The sequence below is a fragment of the Eleutherodactylus coqui genome, chromosome 8 (genome assembly GCF_035609145.1).
Source record: "Eleutherodactylus coqui strain aEleCoq1 chromosome 8, aEleCoq1.hap1, whole genome shotgun sequence".
Lineage (NCBI taxonomy): Eukaryota > Metazoa > Chordata > Amphibia > Anura > Eleutherodactylidae > Eleutherodactylus > Eleutherodactylus coqui.
In genome coordinates, this window is record NC_089844.1 from 165,376,221 (window position 1) to 165,393,913 (window position 17,693).

At 50.4% G+C, this 17,693-nt stretch overlaps 1 protein-coding gene across 2 annotated transcripts; it reads right to left on the bottom strand.

The window, feature by feature from the left end:
- Positions 1-772: 772 nt before the first annotated feature.
- Positions 773-17,055, bottom strand: LOC136577124 (WD repeat-containing protein 5B-like). Of its 2 annotated transcripts, none has more exons than XM_066576872.1 (11): positions 16,997-17,055; positions 14,721-14,889; positions 4,330-4,414; positions 4,110-4,245; positions 3,800-3,989; positions 3,618-3,726; positions 2,846-2,877; positions 2,623-2,722; positions 2,410-2,475; positions 1,340-1,432; positions 773-1,154 (listed from the first exon to the last, which is right to left on the bottom strand). In XM_066576872.1, exons 2-11 carry the CDS (start codon positions 14,849-14,851, stop codon positions 999-1,001), a joined length of 1,098 nt encoding a protein of 365 aa, XP_066432969.1. In that variant the 5' UTR covers positions 14,852-14,889; positions 16,997-17,055; the 3' UTR covers positions 773-998. The 2 variants fall into 2 exon arrangements, with proteins under 2 accessions (XP_066432969.1, XP_066432970.1); XM_066576873.1 differs by having other exon boundaries at positions 14,721-14,879; positions 16,997-17,048.
- Positions 17,056-17,693: the final 638 nt, after the last annotated feature.

Here is a 17,693-nt window from a genome sequence, read left to right on the forward strand (position 1 = left end):
CTCTTCCATCATCTATTTATACTCAGGACTGTAACAAGGGGGCGCCCTAATAACTGTGTATAGATATATCAGGGGTCAATACAGAGATCTTTCCCATCTATTTATACCCAGAACTGTGACTGTAACAAGGGGGCGCTCCGTACGTCTAGAGGAAAGAAGGTTTCTACATCAACATAGAAGCGGGTTCTTTACTGTAAGAGCAGTGAGACTATGGAACTCTCTACCTGAGGACGTGGTAATGGGGAATCACTAGAAGAGTACAAAAGGTTCCTGGACACCTTTCTGGCGTGATACAATATTACATATGCTATCACGGATTCCCCAGGAGGGTCGGGGATCCGGGGATTATTCTGATTGCCAGATTGGAGTCGGGAAGGAATTTTTCCTTCCTCCGGATCAACCTTGGGGGGTAATAGGCTGAACTGGATGGCTGGGGTCTGTTTTTGGCCTTACGTATTGTGTTAAATTGAGTCTCTGTAAGCACGGTCACACACCACAGTATTTTGGATCCAATTTTGCGTCTGTTATACGGAGTTCTGGCCGGTCTGACCGCACGCGGGTCTTCTGACCCAAACTCCGTGCACCACATGAATGTATGAAGCCTGGAGTTCAGGACAGGACACCCGCGGTCCGGCCGCGACACATATATTACGGACACAAAATCGCGGTATATCTCCGGCCTAAGAAGTGTTTCTCATTGCCTCCTAGTGGACACAATGTGAATTGCACAGATTACAGCTGCTACAGACGTGGTGCAAAGACAACGTGAAGAAAAACCAAAAAGAGATTTTTATGAGGAGGCGGCGAGGACATGAAGCAGCAGTAACACTGACACCGGCATTATTGTCAGCCACTACTACAGCACTGAGCCGAGTCCTGCGGTCCGTGATGGGTTGGAGGGCATCAGTGCGGCACAAACCTCGCGGTAGATGGTAGCGACTGTCCATATTTGCGCATGAAATACTGTCCACAATGGATGATGAGAGTAGTGATCACCGTTATGTGGAGGGGCTGGAGAAGGCGCTCCCTGTCGGACGCAGCAGGAAGACTCTGTGACTTGAGGTAACGGCAAGAAGAGGGGCGACGGATGAGCCGGAGGACGAGACATCCAGACTGTAGACTCCAGCGGGCAGGTCAACCAGGCTCCCGCGGGTCTGTAGAAAGGAGAGGCGTGAGGGACAGGAGTGCGCGGGATCACATGACGCTGCGCTAATTTAGTGAACCGTAGCGAACGCCATCCGCAGTGTGGTAATTATTGGATGGGGGTCTCCCCTCAGTGAGCTTACCCCCGTAGTGCGAGTCTGTGCGGATAGACGGTTATATTACAGCATTTACTCACCAGCAAGGAGTTCCGGTCGATGACTCTGCATGTGTTAATGTCACTTCCTGCCGCGATCATGTGACTCGCGCCCAACCAGCGACAGCCGTAGACCTGAGCGGCAGAGAGTCGTTATCACAGCGACATGCCGGAGCTGCGCTGATGCATTCACTTGCACTGGTTCAGACTTACATATACTCTAGTTACCTCCAGAGCTGCACTCATGATTTTGCTGGCTACGTTATCTGATGACCTCACAGTCTGCTGGTTCAGTGTCTGTAAAGAGCGTGCTCTGCTGTGGTGCATGATGGGAAATGTAGGGTTTACATATGATGCTATTTTGAAAGCTTATGTAGAAAGGAAATGGCGCATTTCCCAGAAAACAATGCAGAACTAAGTAGCGAGCTATGGAGTGTGAGGCCCCGCCCACACGGCATAATCTACGCCGACTGAGCATCGAAACCGCAGCAAATACGCGCCCCATTCATATGAATGGAAACAAGTCATAATCTGGATGGTGCGGATTTTTTCAATGCGTGGAAAAAAATAAGAAGTGACGTCACCCGTCAATGTGGATTCTACGTGGGAGCGTCCGCGCAAAGATTGGCGCCACTGAAGAAGAAATCTGTGCTCAAACATCTCCGACACAGATGTCCTGTGTGAACAAAAGCTGACGGAGGCAGCACATTGATAGCATTCTACAAGATAGCGAGCAGCATTGTGATTGCAGCTCTGGAGGTGACTGGAGTATGACACACAAAGCAAAGTATTTGTAAGGTAATTTGACGCTATCCAAAGATTTTCAGAACAGTGTTGGATATACACCCTACATCTCCCAGCATGCACCACAGCAGAGCGCGCTCATTACAGACACTGAACCAGCAGGGAGAGCCATGTGAAGTCAAGACACAGTGTAAATGCAGCTCTAGATGTGATTGGAGTATATGGGGCAAGGAAACTCGAAACTAGTTTCCGTATGCTGCTTGTGTGCCAGGAAGGGGAACGGGCACCTCCCTGGTCTCGGTATATATAGGGGTCTTAGCTATCGGACCACCACCAATCAGCCTGTCACGTTGCTGATCCCTACTCACCCTGGACGGTCCTCGGTAGTCATCGGGCACAGTATGGATTTTCTGTCCAGTTTGAGAATCCCAAATCTGCGCACAATGAGAACTATTATGGCAGTAAGAACAAAGGAGGGGGATGGTTTATAGAACATTTCCCCGGGTACATAGATCCTATAATGCATGGGTGGCAGCCAACATGGCCGCCATGACAGTCCCAGGCTGCTGCCATCTCCTCACCTGCAGATTCTCCTCCTTCCGCCACGAGCCAATCAGGATCTGCTGTGTGCCCGGATCGATGGCCAGAGCGTCGCCACACACGTGAGGTCCAGAGATCCTCCTGAGGAGGAAGGGGCGGGGGGGGGGGGGGGGGGGAGAATCAGGGATTTTACCAGTTAATTTACGTAACGCAAAGGCTTCACAAGCGCCAACCGCCATCTGTACGTTATCTGGCCGCCATTACCTTAAGGAATGCTTCTGTCTGATGTCCCAGAACTGCGAGAGAAGAGAAAAGATCATCAAAAGAAGAAACCGCATGTGACACAGAGCAGTCCGGTGCTGAACGGGTTAATGCTACCTGTGCGGCTGTGCATCAGCGCCATTATTATAGGGGGGGGGGTGTCAGTTCCTCCAAAGTCCCAGTTAGGGGACAGCAAAAAGAAGCAAGTATGCAAAGCAGCACATCCCTATTGGCTGAGAAGGATCACCTGCCAATCCCGCCCCCAATGTCATGTGATCCCTCTCAGATGGGAGCTAATTTACATACCCAGAGGGCAATACCTGACCTAGAAGACGCCCTACACCAACTAGTCGTCTCCACAAGGAGAAAGTACCCCCGCCTACAGCAGAGGGCTCTCCGCCACCTAGTACTGATGATGGATGTCAGTCAGTGCTTAATTATCCACCCTCAGTCTTGCTGCAAAGCCTCTTAAAGAGGGACTTATTGTGGGGTTCCTATCCAGCAGGTGGCAGTAGAGAGCCTGCTTTCTCTCTCCAGGAGGACACCTTATTTCCATATCCTTTATCCCAGGGAGCATTGCCTGGCCTATAAGACTCCTATACCAACTAGCGCTCTCCCCAAGGAGAAACAGCGCCCCCGTCTGCCAGTCAGCTGGGAGTGATGAGCTGCTCTGACTAAAGAACTTGCTTGGTGACAATAATCTGTGAACTCTCCCCAAGTCATTTATAGCCCCCTGTTAGTGACCTCCGGTCCTAGAGCGTAATAACAGCCTCACCTGCACGGTGTCATCCCAGCCGCCGGATATAAAACCCTCATCACTTAAGGGGTGGAAGGTAAGTCCGAAGACCCGGGAGCGATGCCCGTCCATCACAGACAGAGAGGGGCTGCGGGGAGGAAGCATAAGATATAACAGAGACCCCCGATATGAGGGGCACAGGTGGTGGCGCTGGCACAGACCTGGGCTGGCAGATGTTCACACACATCATGGTTTCAGTGTCGTATACAAGGATTTTGTCGCTGGACCCTGCTGTAAGGAAGTGGCGGCCGGATGGGCTGAAGGTGGCGGCGAGGGTCTGTCTGTCTTCTGTCAGGGAGCGGGTGCAGCTCTGGGTGGAAATATGCCAGAACTTCACCTGACCGCCGGCATCTGAGGGGGACGGAGAGGACAGGATATGGGGGAGCTCCTTCCAACGAGGACTGCCTTATTAGTGAGAGCGCAGCGGCTCACAACCTCCCCCCCAGAAGCACTAGGACCCCCGGATCTCACATGCTGCCAGCAGCAGGTCCCCCTTGGAGGAGGGTCTGGCGGGGTGAAACCTCAGAGCAGTCACAGGCAGGCGTTGGACTATTGACTGGTCATCCCTAAGGGTGTGGACCCAGCTCCCATCAGGCATGGAGTACACCTGCAGAGACACAGAGCATTGCACATGGCAGTCAGTACTGCTGCAGATTATTACCCCCATGTATGTGCCGTAGTAGCGTGTTACCTTTATGGTCCCGGTGACAAGGCCAACAGCAAGCAGGGTTCCTGAGGGGTTAAATCTACAGCTCATCACCTCCTCTCCACAGTCACTGGGGGTGGAAAAGAGGAAGCGGAACAGCCAAGCTAAGTTATGGATACCTGGGCAGATTGCTGACTGTTTCCAGTACCGATCGCAAAATATTAATGTATGTACACAGTGACTGCACCAGCAGAATAGTGAGTGCAGCTCTGGAGTATAATACAGGATGTAACTCGGGATCAGTACAGGATCAGTAATGTATGTACACAGTGACTCCACCAGCAGAATAGTGAGTGCAGCTCTGGAGTATAATACAGGATGTAACTCAGGATCCGTACAGGATAAGTAATGTATGTACACAGTGACTCCACCAGCAGAATAGTGAGTGCAGCTCTGGAGTATAATACAGGATGTAACTCAGGATCAGTACAGGATAAGTAATGTATGTACACAGTGACTCCACCAGCAGAATAGTGAGTGCAGCTCTGGAGTATAATACAGGATGTAACTCAGGATCAGTACAGGATAAGTAATGTATGTACACAGTGACTCCACCAGCAGAATAGTGAGTGCATCTCTGGAGAAGGTTGGGTGTGTGAGAGCTCTGCAGGATCCAGGGTGTGGTCACCAGTAAGAGGAAAGCTTACCCAGCCAAGTCTACAGGTGCTGGGCTTGCTCCAGCCATGGAGTCCCAGACCTCCTCCCTCTGGCCTCGGTCGGGGGGAGGGAGGACTGCACCCCAGGAGGGGAGAACACCTGGTCGGAGTGGCAGCAATGTCACCCTGACTCCCCTGGAGGAGCCCAAGAGGACCCGCAGCCAGAGGAAGAGAGTGGAGGACCATGCGGCAAAACAACGTTTGCAGGCAAGTTGGGCTGATCGCAGGGAGGGCGAGTCTGTAACGGATGTGGCATCACGCATTGCCAAGTATATGAAGGACTTTGGGCATGTCGGGAGGCAGCTGAATAAATATAAGCAGGAGCTGCACGTTGCCCGCTATGATGCGGAGCGGGCCAGATCCCGCACCAGGAAGTTAGCCATATCGCGGCAGATTGAAGCCTGTGAGGAGGCCATTGAGTTTTATGCAGAGGAGAGGGAAAGGATTCTGGAAAGAAGTGGGCCTTTCAAAGAAAAACTGTTAAATGATGAGAGGTTCAGCAAAATGGCGTCAGTGAGCAGCGCTGCTATTAAAGAGCGCTCTGCCAGGCGCTCAAGCAGCAGCACGGGCGAATCTGACGGTGCTCAGGATGGGCGAGCTGGGTGCTCTGGTGAGCAGCAATTTTCACTGCCAGGTGGGACTACTGGGCCCAGCATCCCAGCTGAACAGGTGAGCCTGCCCCCCACGTCGGGTGAATCTGACCTGGAGGACAGTGATGACAGCTGCAGCAGCAGTGGAGAGGGTGCGCTGATAATGCGGCAGATACAGCTGCAAGAGTCCCCAGAGAGGCTGCAGTCCTGCTATTTTGGGAATGATTGTCCCCCGGAGACCTCAAGCAAGAAGAAGAAGAGGAAAAAGGAAAAAAAATATATACAAGAAAAATTTGTTTATGTCACCAAGCACTCTGGTTTGGCTGAAAAGTCAGACCAGGGTGGTAACCCTGAGCTCCTAGTCCCGGGCTCTGTGGTGAGTCCGGTGCAGGGGACTGGGGAAGAGAGGGTTAATGCGGCCCAAAACTCCAAGTCCCCTTGTGCCAGTAGTGGGAATGGAGGAGTAAAGGAGGTGGAGAAGAGCGTTGGGAAAGCAAAGGGTCGCGGCCAGTCCAGAGGTGCTGGTGCTGTCGGTCATGTCCCAGTGGGAGGGAGGCGTGATCCGGCACCAGGTCCCACCTGTGGTGGCCTGGCTGTCCCCGCTGTGTCCCTAAAGCGCCTATCAGGTGCAGAGGGGGCGCAGTGGGTGGTGGCCGGGTCTACCGATCCTCCCACCCATGGTAAACATGCTCCTGTTCCTGGAAGGGAAGTTGAAGGAACTACAAATCCCAGAGTGGCTAAGGTGGGCGGAGCTACATCCACCAAAGTAAGGAAAAATGTTAAAAGGCCAGACACTGAATCCTCTGAAGTGCATCTCCAGCCACCCACTGGAGGTGCCACGGACTTGCCCTCAGGGCAAAAAGAGGGTAAAAATAATAAAGGTCCTGGTCCAGCAGCTAATAGAGAAGTGAGTGAGGTAATGGATGCGGCTGTTGGTACCCCTGCTGCCCCTGTTCCTGCTGCCCCTGTTCCTGCAGGAACAGGTGTCCCTGGTTCCCCGGCTAGTATGCCACCTCTTGTACGGGAGGGTGGGGCTTCGGAGGGTAGTCAGGGTGTGGGTCAGGATCCAGTCGCCCCCCCAGCGGCGACAACATCTGGTAGAACTTATGCCAGTGTCGCCGCTGGAGGGAGGGGAGAGGCGTCCTCCTTGTCTTTGGGCTCTGGGGACGGCATTTTGCAACGGCGCCTCCTGGAGGCCTTGAGGAGGGGGGAGAGCTCGATGAATGTAGGGGGCAGAGTTGTGGATTTGTCTCTCTGGGTGGAGAGACATGGTCTTGGTGCCTTCCGAGAACAAAGGGGGGAGACCGTCTGGTCCCTGCCGACAACCGGGCAGGACATTGGCCGTAGGAATGTGGCTCGTCTTCAGTGGAGGGGCAATGACGCGTGTCCATCCAGGGGTAAGGTGGTGGAGCTTCTGCTGAAGATGGGTTTCAGGGCAAATGACATCTATGCCCTGATCCATCCTTACGGCACGTCTGAGTTCGACATCAGCTTTGTTCGCCCAGAGGGCCTCGAGCTCTTTTGGGGGAACTACGAGTTGATGAAGAACGAGCCCGGCTGGCACGGTTTCGCTGCACAAGTGGTAACCCGCCAGACTGGAGTCAAGAGAGTGACCGTTTTGACTCGTAACGAGTCCCTCTCTTGTTACGATATCATGACTTGGATAAGTCGGTATGGAGAGGTGGTGGATATGCCCAATAAGAACCGGGACGAGCACGGCATCTGGTCCGGAGCCTGGACGTTTATGGTGAAACTTAAGCGTTCAGGGAATTCGGTGGCCCACATACCATCCGCGGCCTTCCTTGGCAGGGATCGTATCTTGGCCTTCTACCAGGGGCAGCCGAAGCTCTGTCACAAGTGCGGCGACCCCACACATTTGAGTGCAGCCTGTAACATCATCAAGTGCGCTCTGTGTGGCGAGGTAGGTCATCTTGCGGCATCTTGTACAGAGATTAGGTGTCACCTGTGTGGTGACCTCGGTCACCCATTCAGTCGCTGTCCGCGCTCTTTCGCCAATGCGGTCATGGCCCCAGCGGAGGAGAGCCATGAGGTTGCTTCTGCAGGGGAGGGGACCAGCAGAGACGATGGAGCCCAGGAGCCAAGGAAGAACAAACATGCTGGGGCAGCCAAGCTGAGGCGCCAAGAGAAGCGCGGAAGGGGCAGGGAGCTGGTGGAAACCCAGGTGGCAGGTGGGTCAATGCTGGCCCCTGCTCCGGACGCAAATCATGTGGCTGAGGCTCCAGGGGACAGGGAGCTGGATGAGGAGGTCCGGAGGATCCAAAGGGAAGAGGATGCCACTTATTCAGATTCTTCCCACTATGAAAGTGTGGGTGAGGGCAAGGATGAGTGGCAAAAGAAAAAGCGTAAGCAGGGCTCCAAGAAAATGAAAAAAAGGGAAGGGAAATCTTCCCCTGCAACGGGCCAGGTGCAGGAAGGCAATCCAAACTCTCCTCTTGTTGGGCTCTCCAACAGGTACCAAGCTCTCTCGTCCTCGGAGGAGGCAGAGGGAGAGGTGCCCAGGACAAGCGTGGGGCCTACAGGGGGTGCTGAGCCTTCCTCTTATGGGGGTTTGGTGACCTCCAGGGGGAGGGCTGGCCCAGAGCCCAGTGGCAAGGAGGACGAGGTCGAGGAGCCCCTTGCCATGGACCTTTCAGTGTCCAAGAAACGTGGCAAGGGGTCATCCTCAGACCCGGATGAGAAGGGGGGTGGGAAGAAGAAAGCCATCTAACTCAATCACCACTGATGGCGGCACCCGCTCCGTTGACGCTGGCATCCATTAATGTTGCCAGCATTAAATCTGATATGGCTAGATTTGCGGCCTTTGATTTTCTCGGCCGCGTTGAAGCTGACATTTTGTTTTTGCAAGAGACCAGGCTGCCAAATTTGGCAGCTGTGCACAAGGCAAGGAGGGAATGGAGGTCTGGTCCATCTTACTGGTCTCTTGCGGCCGAGCCATATAGCGGAGTGGCGGTACTTTTTACCACAGCGGTTGAATGCCGACGGGTTATCGAGTTAGAAATAGGGAGGTGCCTGATCCTGGATGTTCTCATGAAGGGACAAGAGCTTCGGCTAATCAACATCTACGGTCCCCAAACCAAGCGGGACCGCAAAGATCTCTTTATGAGGATCAAGCCGTATCTTTTTACCAGTCGGCAGGTGATCTTTGGGGGTGACTTTAACGCAGTCACGAGGACCCGTGACAGGGGAGGCTCCCTAGGCAAGCTGACTTATGATAGCGTCGCGCTTAATAGCATAGCTAGCGAAGCTCGCCTGGTGGATGTCCACATCCGGCACACCCCAGGCCACACGGGTTTCACCTATTATAGAGGCGAGTGCAGGTCTAGAATAGATAGGTTTTATTTGAAGGAGGAAGCCATCTCTTCACCAGTTTCTGTTGTTGAGGTGGAATTCTCCGACCACTGCAACATTCAGGGAAAACAAAATCAGACAGAGACCCCCCGGATGGGTAGAGGCTTATGGAGGCTGAATTCATCACTCCTGGAGGAAGCAGAGATAAGACAGTCCTTTGAGGATTTTCTGCAGAGCCAGGTACCATTACTGGATCTTTGTAGCAGTAAGTCAGAGTGGTGGGAGATATTCAAGATCAGGGCTGCGAGGTTCTTCCGCCAGCTCTCTAGCCTCAGGAGCCTGAGTAAGTATCGTCTTTATCAGGGCCTGAGGAGGAAACTCGAACATCTCATCTCGACTGGAGGTAGCCGCAAGGAGATCTCCAGAGTGAAGTCTTTGCTCAAAGGGTGCCAGTATAATAGGCACGCATCTTTGGTTTTTGAGAGGGACTTCGGGAAGTACCACTCACCTGACCCTTACAGAAACTGCAAGATGTCAGTGAATCGTAAAGTTGTCACTGGACTGATCGACGGTACGGGATCTCTGAACAGGTCCAGATCAGGGATTCTGGAAGTCATCAGATCCTTCTACTCGCACCTTTTGAGGAAGAAGGATCTAGATCGAGATGTGATGTCGGCTTTCCTGGCTGAAGCTGTTCCTGAGCCAGGGGATGACATCTCCCTTAATGTTTTGACAGAGGAGATCAACATAGAGGAAGTTAAACTGGCGATTGATGGGCTTGCGCTCAAAAAATCGCCAGGACCGGATGGCTTAACATCTGAGTACTATAAGACCTTTAAGGACCTCTTGAGTCCCCTCTTGACTGAGGTTTTCAATGAGTGTCTTTCCTCGGACACTCTCCCAAAGTCAATGAGGAGGTCGGCTTTGATCCTTCTGTCAAAGGGTAAAGACTCGAGCCGTATTGAGAACTGGCGTCCCATAGCGCTTCTCAATACGGACAGGAAGGTTCTGGCAAAAGTGCTGTTTAATCGGCTGGTCAAGTTTGCACCCCGGCTCCTCTCGGGCGCCCAGCATTGCTCTGTTCCAGGCCGTAGCACCTTTAGTGCTGTTCTAGGTGTCAGGGAGGCAGTGGAGCAGGGTAGGGCTGGTCACTGGGAGGGGTACCTGCTGTCCTTGGATCAGGCCAAAGCGTTTGATCGGGTTAATCACGAGTACCTCTGGTCTGTTCTTCTGAGATATGGCCTGCCAGTGGGGTTTGTCAATTGGCTCAAGACATTGTACGCGGGGGCTGAGACTTTCCCGCTAGTGAACGGTTGGGTCGGCCACCCATTTGAGGTTGGGTCTGGCGTCCGTCAGGGTTGTCCTCTGAGCCCCTTGCTGTACGTGTTTGCCATTGATCCTTTCCTTAGGATGATTGATGGTGGGCCTATGGCGGGGGTCGGGATGGATCGGGCGGTGCCGGAAGCCGCCCTCAGGGTGGCAGCGTACGCTGATGACGTCACCGTCTTTGTGTCCTCGAGGGGGGAGGCAGAGTACGTGATGGCAGAGGTGGATCGCTACTCGGAAGCATCCGGGTCCGGCATCAACTGGGATAAGTGCGAAAGTCTCTGGTTAGGAAGGGGAGATCCTACATTTAGTCTCCCGGACACCCTTCCAGTGCCCCAGGACTCGGCTAAAGTTCTCGGCATCAAATTCGGCCGGGGAGATTACCCCATGCAAAATTGGGTGGTCAGGCTCGATGGTGCCACTCAGAAGGTGGCCCGGTGGAAGGGTTGGTCTTTGACCCTTCGGGAAAGGGTTAACCTGATCAAAACATACCTGCTCCCTTTATTCATCTACCTGGGCAGCGTATGCATTTTGCCAGAACCTCTCTGGACCCGGGTCTACAACCTGTTCTTCCTAATGTTGTGGGGGAACAGGTTGAACCTAATTAGGAGAGATGTCACATATCGCACGAGGAGACTAGGGGGGTTATCTATGGTCAACCCCGTGGTGTTTCTCGTAAACACCTTTGTTAAGATCAATATAGGCAACCTCTGGCAAGAGAGGGCTCCTCCGTGGGTATTCTCCTGTTGGGGATGGCTTCGGCCTTTCTTCCAGGAATGGGAGACTGGAGGGCGAGTGAAGGATCTTCGCACGCCGCACGGGCATCTTCCGGCTTACGCTACCGTGGTTCTGAAGATGATACGTCGGTGGGGTCTGGGGATGTGGGAGATCAGAACTCTGTCGAGGAAACTCCTCGATAAGAGGGTTCTGTTGACCCATTTCCAGAAGCCCCTGGCGCTCAAGGACTGCCCAAGTCGGGACCTGGAGGGAGGGTTACGTTTATTGAATTCTGACAGGATCCCCTTGAAGTTTTGGGACTTGACTTGGCGCTGTTTCCACGGGAGACTGTATGTAAGGGGCAACTTGAAGAGCAGGCCACTGGTGGATAGGGGTTGGCCCCGCCAGGAGTGCAGCAACGTACTGGAAAGCATGGAGCATTTCCTGCTTCAGTGTCCCTTTAATACAGAGGTGTACAAACGGGTGGGAGCCTCCATTGGTTGGCCCAGGTTGGCACGCCTCTCGTATGCGGAATGGGTCTATGGGGCATTCGGGGACCTTGGTCGCAGGGACCGGTGCACTTTATTCTTAGTCAGCCTAGTGGTCAGGTTTCACATTTGGAACGCACGGTGTTTAGTTTCGACGGAAGAGAAAATCCTCCCCGTGGATGAGGTGAATAGGAACATCCTGGGTGACCTGGTGAAGGTGCGTTCTCTGGATTATGAGAGGTTGGGCACGACTAAGGCCTCTCTCCTATGGAGAGGGTTTGTATTTCGTTAGGGACAGTCTTCTTATTGTTAGGGTCTTTGTAGGGACAGAATAGGGAGAGGTAGGGACAGTTTCTCTGAGGGTAAGTTTTAGGGAAGGAGTAGGGACATTGTAGGGACAGATTAACTATAGGGATAGTTTTTCTCTTTTTGGTCGGTGCCCGGCTTATCATATCCAGTCCTTGTGGAGGGCTGAGTGTGACACTAGTAGAGTTTTTGTTTTTCGGTCAAAGATGAAGTATGTACGGCTGCAGGTAACTGAACCTTAGGCTTTCGGGTATTAATATGTAGTGTTGGTTTGTAGTTATGTAATGTGAGAGGTTATATGTTTTGTTTTGTATATAGGGCTAGGGGTTATAGATAGGTTGGGTGGGGGTTTATTGGGGGGAGGGGGGGATTTATGCCTCAGCCGTAGCTTGACACGTCCCGGACAATGAACACTGGGCACGGACTGTTGGTGCGGGCGTGGCCCTCAGGCTGCGGCGGGCAGGGTGTGTGTATGCGGTGCAGCTCGGCTCGTCCTGGACATAGACATTGAGCACGGACTTGGGATGCAGGCGTGGCTCCCGTGGCTGCACCGTAGGGGGTTGTTTGGGGTGTGTGGTGGTTTGGTCTGGATATAGGGTTAGTTTAGGATTATGTAAGGTTTTATTCTTTAGGTGGCGGGCATTAAAAAAAAAAAAAAAAAAAAAATTAAAAATAAAAATGTAAAAAAAAAATTAAAAAAAAAAAAAAAATAAAAAATTTTGCAAGGGAAAAAAAAATAAAAAAAAGGTATTGGGTGGTTCTTATTGCTATTACTTTTGTTATGGTTGTTTGCATTATTGTTATTATATAATTGCTTCAGTTATTAGTCGTTATCTTTCTTCTTTTTTGGGATTTCTGGCTGGATCCTGTGAGTTAGGGATGTTTTCTCACATGTGTGTATATTGTTATATGTAGTATGTAGTGTATATGTATTGGTGAGGATGAGTGAGTGTAGTTTTGGAGTGCAGGTTGGTGTAGTGTGCGGTGTGTATTGTTTGGACCAGATGGACCTTTTTCTTTTGTCCTGCAGTAAGGCAAAGTACGGATAACACAAGTGATAATTTGTTTTTGTTTTGGTTTTATGTTTATGCCAAGTGAGCGATATTTATGTTCTGTTTATTGTTATGTTTTTCACTTTTATAATAAAAAGATCTACAGGATGTAACTCAGGATAAGTAACGTATGTACACAGTGACTCCACCAGCAGAATAGTGAGTGTAGCTGTGAAGTAGAATACAGGATGTAACTGAGGATGAGTACAGGATAAGTAATGTATGTACACAGTGACTCCACCAGCAGAATAGTGAGTGCAGCTCTGGAGTATAATACAGAATGTAACTCAGAATCAGTACAGGATAAGTAATGTATGTACACAGTGACTCCACCAGCAGAATAGTGAGTGCAGCTCTGGAGTATAATACAGGATGTAACTCAGGATCCGTACAGGATAAGTAATGTATGTACACAGTGACTCCACCAGCAGAATAGTGAGTGCAGCTCTGGAGTATAATACAGGATGTAACTCAGGATCAGTACAGGATAAGTAATGTATGTACACAGTGACTCCACCAGCAGAATAGTGAGTGCAGCTCTGGAGTATAATACAGGATGTAACTCAGGATCAGTACAGGATAAGTAATGTATGTACACAGTGACTCCACCAGCAGAACAGTGAGTGCAGCTCTGGAGTATAATATAGGATGTAACTCACGATCAGTACAGGATAAGTAATGTATGTACACAGTGACTCCACCAGCAGAATAGTGAGTGCAGCTCTGGAGTATAATACAGGGTGTAACTCAGGATCAGTACAGGATAAGTAATGTATGTACGCAGTGACTCCACCAGCAGAATAGTGAGTGCAGCTCTGGAGTATAATACAGGATGTAACTCAGGATAAGTAATGTATGTACACAGTGACTCCACCAGCAGAATAGTGAGTGCAGCTCTGCAGTATAATACAGGATGTAACTCAGGATCAGTACAGGATAAGTAATGTATGTACACAGTGACTCCACCAGCAGAATAGTGAGTGCAGCTCTGGAGTATAATACAGGATGTAACTCAGGATAAGTAACGTATGTACACAGTGACTCCACCAGCAGAATAGTGAGTGCAGCTCTGCAGTATATAACAGAATGTAACTCAGGAGCAGTACAGGATAAGTAATGTATGTACACAGTGACTCCACCAGCAGAATAGTGAGTGCAGCTCTGCAGTATAATACAGGATGTAACTCAGGATCAGTACAGGATAAGTAATGTATGTACACAGTGACTCCACCAGCAGAATAGTGAGTGCAGCTCTGGAGTATAATACAGGATGTAACTCAGGATAAGTAACGTATGTACACAGTGACTCCACCAGCAGAATAGTGAGTGCAGCTCTGCAGTATATAACAGAATGTAACTCAGGAGCAGTACAGGATAAGTAATGTATGTACACAGTGACTCCACCAGCAGAATAGTGAGTGCAGCTCTGGAGTATAATACAGGATGTAACTCAGGATCAGCACAGGATAAGTAATGTATATACACAGTGACTCCACCAGCAGAATAGTGAGTGCAGCTCTGCAGTATAATACAGGATGTAACTCAGGATCAGTATAGGATAAGTAATGTATGTACACAGTGACTCCACCAGCAGAATAGTGAGTGCAGCTCTGGAGTATAATACAGGATGTAACTCAGGATCACTACAGGATAAGTAATGTATGTACACAGTGACTCCACCAGCAGAATAGTGAGTGCAGCTCTAGAGCATAATACAGGATGTAACTGAGGATCAGTACAGGATAAGTAATGTATGTACACAGTGACTCAACCAGCAGAATAGTGAGTGCAGCTCTGCAGTATAATACTGGATGTAACTGAGGATCAGTACAGGATAAGTAATGTATGTACACAGTGACTCCACCAGCAGAATAGTGAGTGCAGCTCTGGTGTATAATACAGGGTCCAGTATTCAGGACAGGTAGCTCTTACATCTCTCTCTCCAGATGCAGCTCTCCCTCTGTACTTGGCTCTGGGATGGATTCTTCTACGATGACATCTGGTGTTATCAGTTGGCTGGAGGAACGAGTTGCAGCCACACGAAGTTTCGGGGTCACCAGCATCCTGGAAATGGCTCAATGCTCTGTGTGTCTGCAAAATCCTGAAATAACAAATATTAGTATGTGGATATGAGTGATGCGGTATAATAAGCTTTCAGAGGGTCGTATACACGTAACATATGTGAGCTTCCGGTCTACCGGGTCTTCTTATCCCCTTAACGACTCGCTGTATGTGGTTTCACAGTAGTCACTAAAGGGCCTTAGGCTCAGCTGCAGTAAAAACATGGCAGCCTAATCTAAAGCTGACAGAGTCGTCCTGTGCTGGCAAGAGCTTGGCTGCCTACTGACAGCTTCACTAATGGCCGGTGGTAGAGAGACCTCCGTTCTCAGATAATCAAGTGATCGCGACATACAAGCAGGTGGCAAGGTGAGGGAGCCAATGTGCCAATGTGATTGCAAGGTGCCGATAAGCCCTGCAATTGCCATGGGCACCCATCGTGGCCTCCAGATTTGTCTGCAGCAGGGTATGACTGATGAGCTATCAAAACTGCAATACATAAGTAATGCAGTGTAGCATACCAGAGATCCAATAATCATGTGAATATTGAAGTCCCCTTGAGGGACGACATGTTTAAAAAAAAAAAGGAAATGAAGTTAAAAGTTTATTTAAAAAAAGAAAACAAGTATTTTGTTTTTTATTACATAACCTCTTTATTACGGGGGGGGGGGGGGGGGGGGGGAGCTGTTCACAATGACCGGAACTGGAACCGTTTTACAGAATGGAAAGTCTGGTTTTCACACGCTGGACAGTGTAGAGAAGCGGAAAAAACCCAAACTGTGCGAAAATTCGTATTTTTCACTCACCCGCCTCACAAAAATGCAATAAAGAACAATAGAAACTACAATTCATCTCGCACAAAACACGGCCTCCCACAGCGCATTTGGCGCAGAAATAACAACGTTACGGGTCGTGGAACGCGGCGACGCAAATACAATTATTACTTTCATTAAAAAAGTTTTATTGTGCCAAAGTAGTGAAATATTTAAAAACACAATCTTCGTTTGTTACGGCCGGAATCGTACTGAACCAAAGAATGCCGGCAGCGTAACATAAGCGCGGGAGAAACCAAACCGCCAACATTGCCGCTTTTCCTTTTTTTTTTTACGCAAGAATAGCTAATCAAAAAGTCGCATTTATCCTAAAATGGCACCAATGGAAACTACAGCTTAACCCGTGAAAACCATTACCGCACGGTCGGCGGAGAAATAAGATCGGAATGCGGCGGCGCAAGAAAAAAACCACATTAAAAACTAAATAAATAGATTATGGTAACCGCGCCGGCTGGCAAAAGTGTTTGATACTATTTGTTGAATCCCGTAAAAGAAAAACAATGGCAGAATTTTTTTTTACCTCCTCCCCCCCCCCCCCCTCCGCCAAAAAAAAAAATCAATAAACGTTCCACAATACATTATATGTCCCCCGAAGCGGCGCCATCACAACTCGTCCTGCAACCACGAGGCAAAGAAAAAAAAGTCTTATTGCTCTTGGAACGGAACGCTGTAAAAGCGAAAAACACTGCCGGTCATCAAGGCGCAAAACAGGCCGGTCACTAAGGGGTTAATCTTACGCCATTCTGTCAAATCTACACCCTGCCCGCAGGATAAAATGTGCCAGAAGTACCCGGGCACCTTAACGCCCCCCGCATGTATTTGTGTACGTTTTGAACGTGTAAAACGTACGTGCGCAATACGCAGTGAATGGCGCCCGGCGGTCTGAATTAGTTATTTACATTTCCTTGTTTTTTATGCGAGAAAAAAAAAAAAAAAGATCCTGCTGTAATTTTTGTGCCCCGAGGGTCTCCATAGGAGTTTACAGGGGGGCGCACGGATGCAGAATACGCTGCGCAATTCTGCTGGGCGCGCCTCATTAGGCTAACTAGCCACGTTAATCCGGCCATGGGCGTATCCTATGCGAAAATGATCAGTCCCTGTGTGCGCAAAAGTCCAAAAAAAGGGCAGACACCGGCGCAAATCAGCCTCGTTTATAGCGCAAATACATTGTGCTGCGGCGCAAACATGCATCCGCCGGTGTGAAGGCGGCTTTAACATAAGACATCCCGTCTGCATGAAGGATATAGATACAGCATGATGGAGGCGGCGGAGGAATACTGGGTAATATATAGATATAGCAGGGGTCATCATATATACCGACTACTCGGACGCTACACTTCTCCTCGGCGTCCTCGCGTCTCCTAGCAACCTGCCGGAAGTGACGTGGGCGGGGAGGGCGCTGCGCTCAGGGTGATCTGCTTGCTGGCTGCGCTCTTCTGCCCCCAGTGGCCGTTCTCCGCGCTGCAGGCACGGGGTTACCGCTCTGTACGTCCCTGCAGATCGTGGACGGGCAGCTCCTCACTGCTCAGTGATAGGACTGGAGATGAAAATGACTCCTAAATGACCCCTTAAAATGTAACCCCTTTAGGACGGGATGATTTTTTTGGTATTTGCACAATAACTCCCTCACCCCTTTTTTTCAATGATTTTTTTCTACATCGCCGCATTCATACCTTTTTTCTATTTCCCCGCGGCCGGGGCGGTGTGTTTATTTCCGTGACGAGCTGCAGTTTATATTTTACGGCTTTTTATATCTCTTTTGTGTTCTTTTTTGGAAGGCAAAGTAAGCATTTTAGGGTTTTTAAAGTCTTTTTGCCATGCAGGTTTGACTGTGCGCTCCGGGCCTGCTGCACGCGGGCGGGGCGGATTCTGCATGCCCAGCCGGCGCCCGCGCCTTTATCTTCTGTACTGCGGTATGGTCGTACGGCTCGCCGTCAGTAATATACAGTACTGATCTTTTCCCGCGTCCTCGCCTGGTGATGACGCAGAATCCACGACCTTTGCACAGTTGCAA

Bases quoted from the DNA above. Each gene is read 5' to 3' on its own strand.
- LOC136577124 (XM_066576872.1), bottom strand. From the start codon at position 14,851: ATGCTGGTGACCCCGAAACTTCGTGTGGCTGCAACTCGTTCCTCCAGC. The intron at 4,246-4,329 runs GTAACACGCTAC...GTGTCTCTGCAG, and splicing joins TTGTCACCGGGACCATAAAG to GTGTACTCCATGCCTGATGG. The intron at 2,723-2,845 runs GTAATGGCGGCC...CTTCCTCCTCAG, and splicing joins AGACAGAAGCATTCCTTAAG to GAGGATCTCTGGACCTCACG.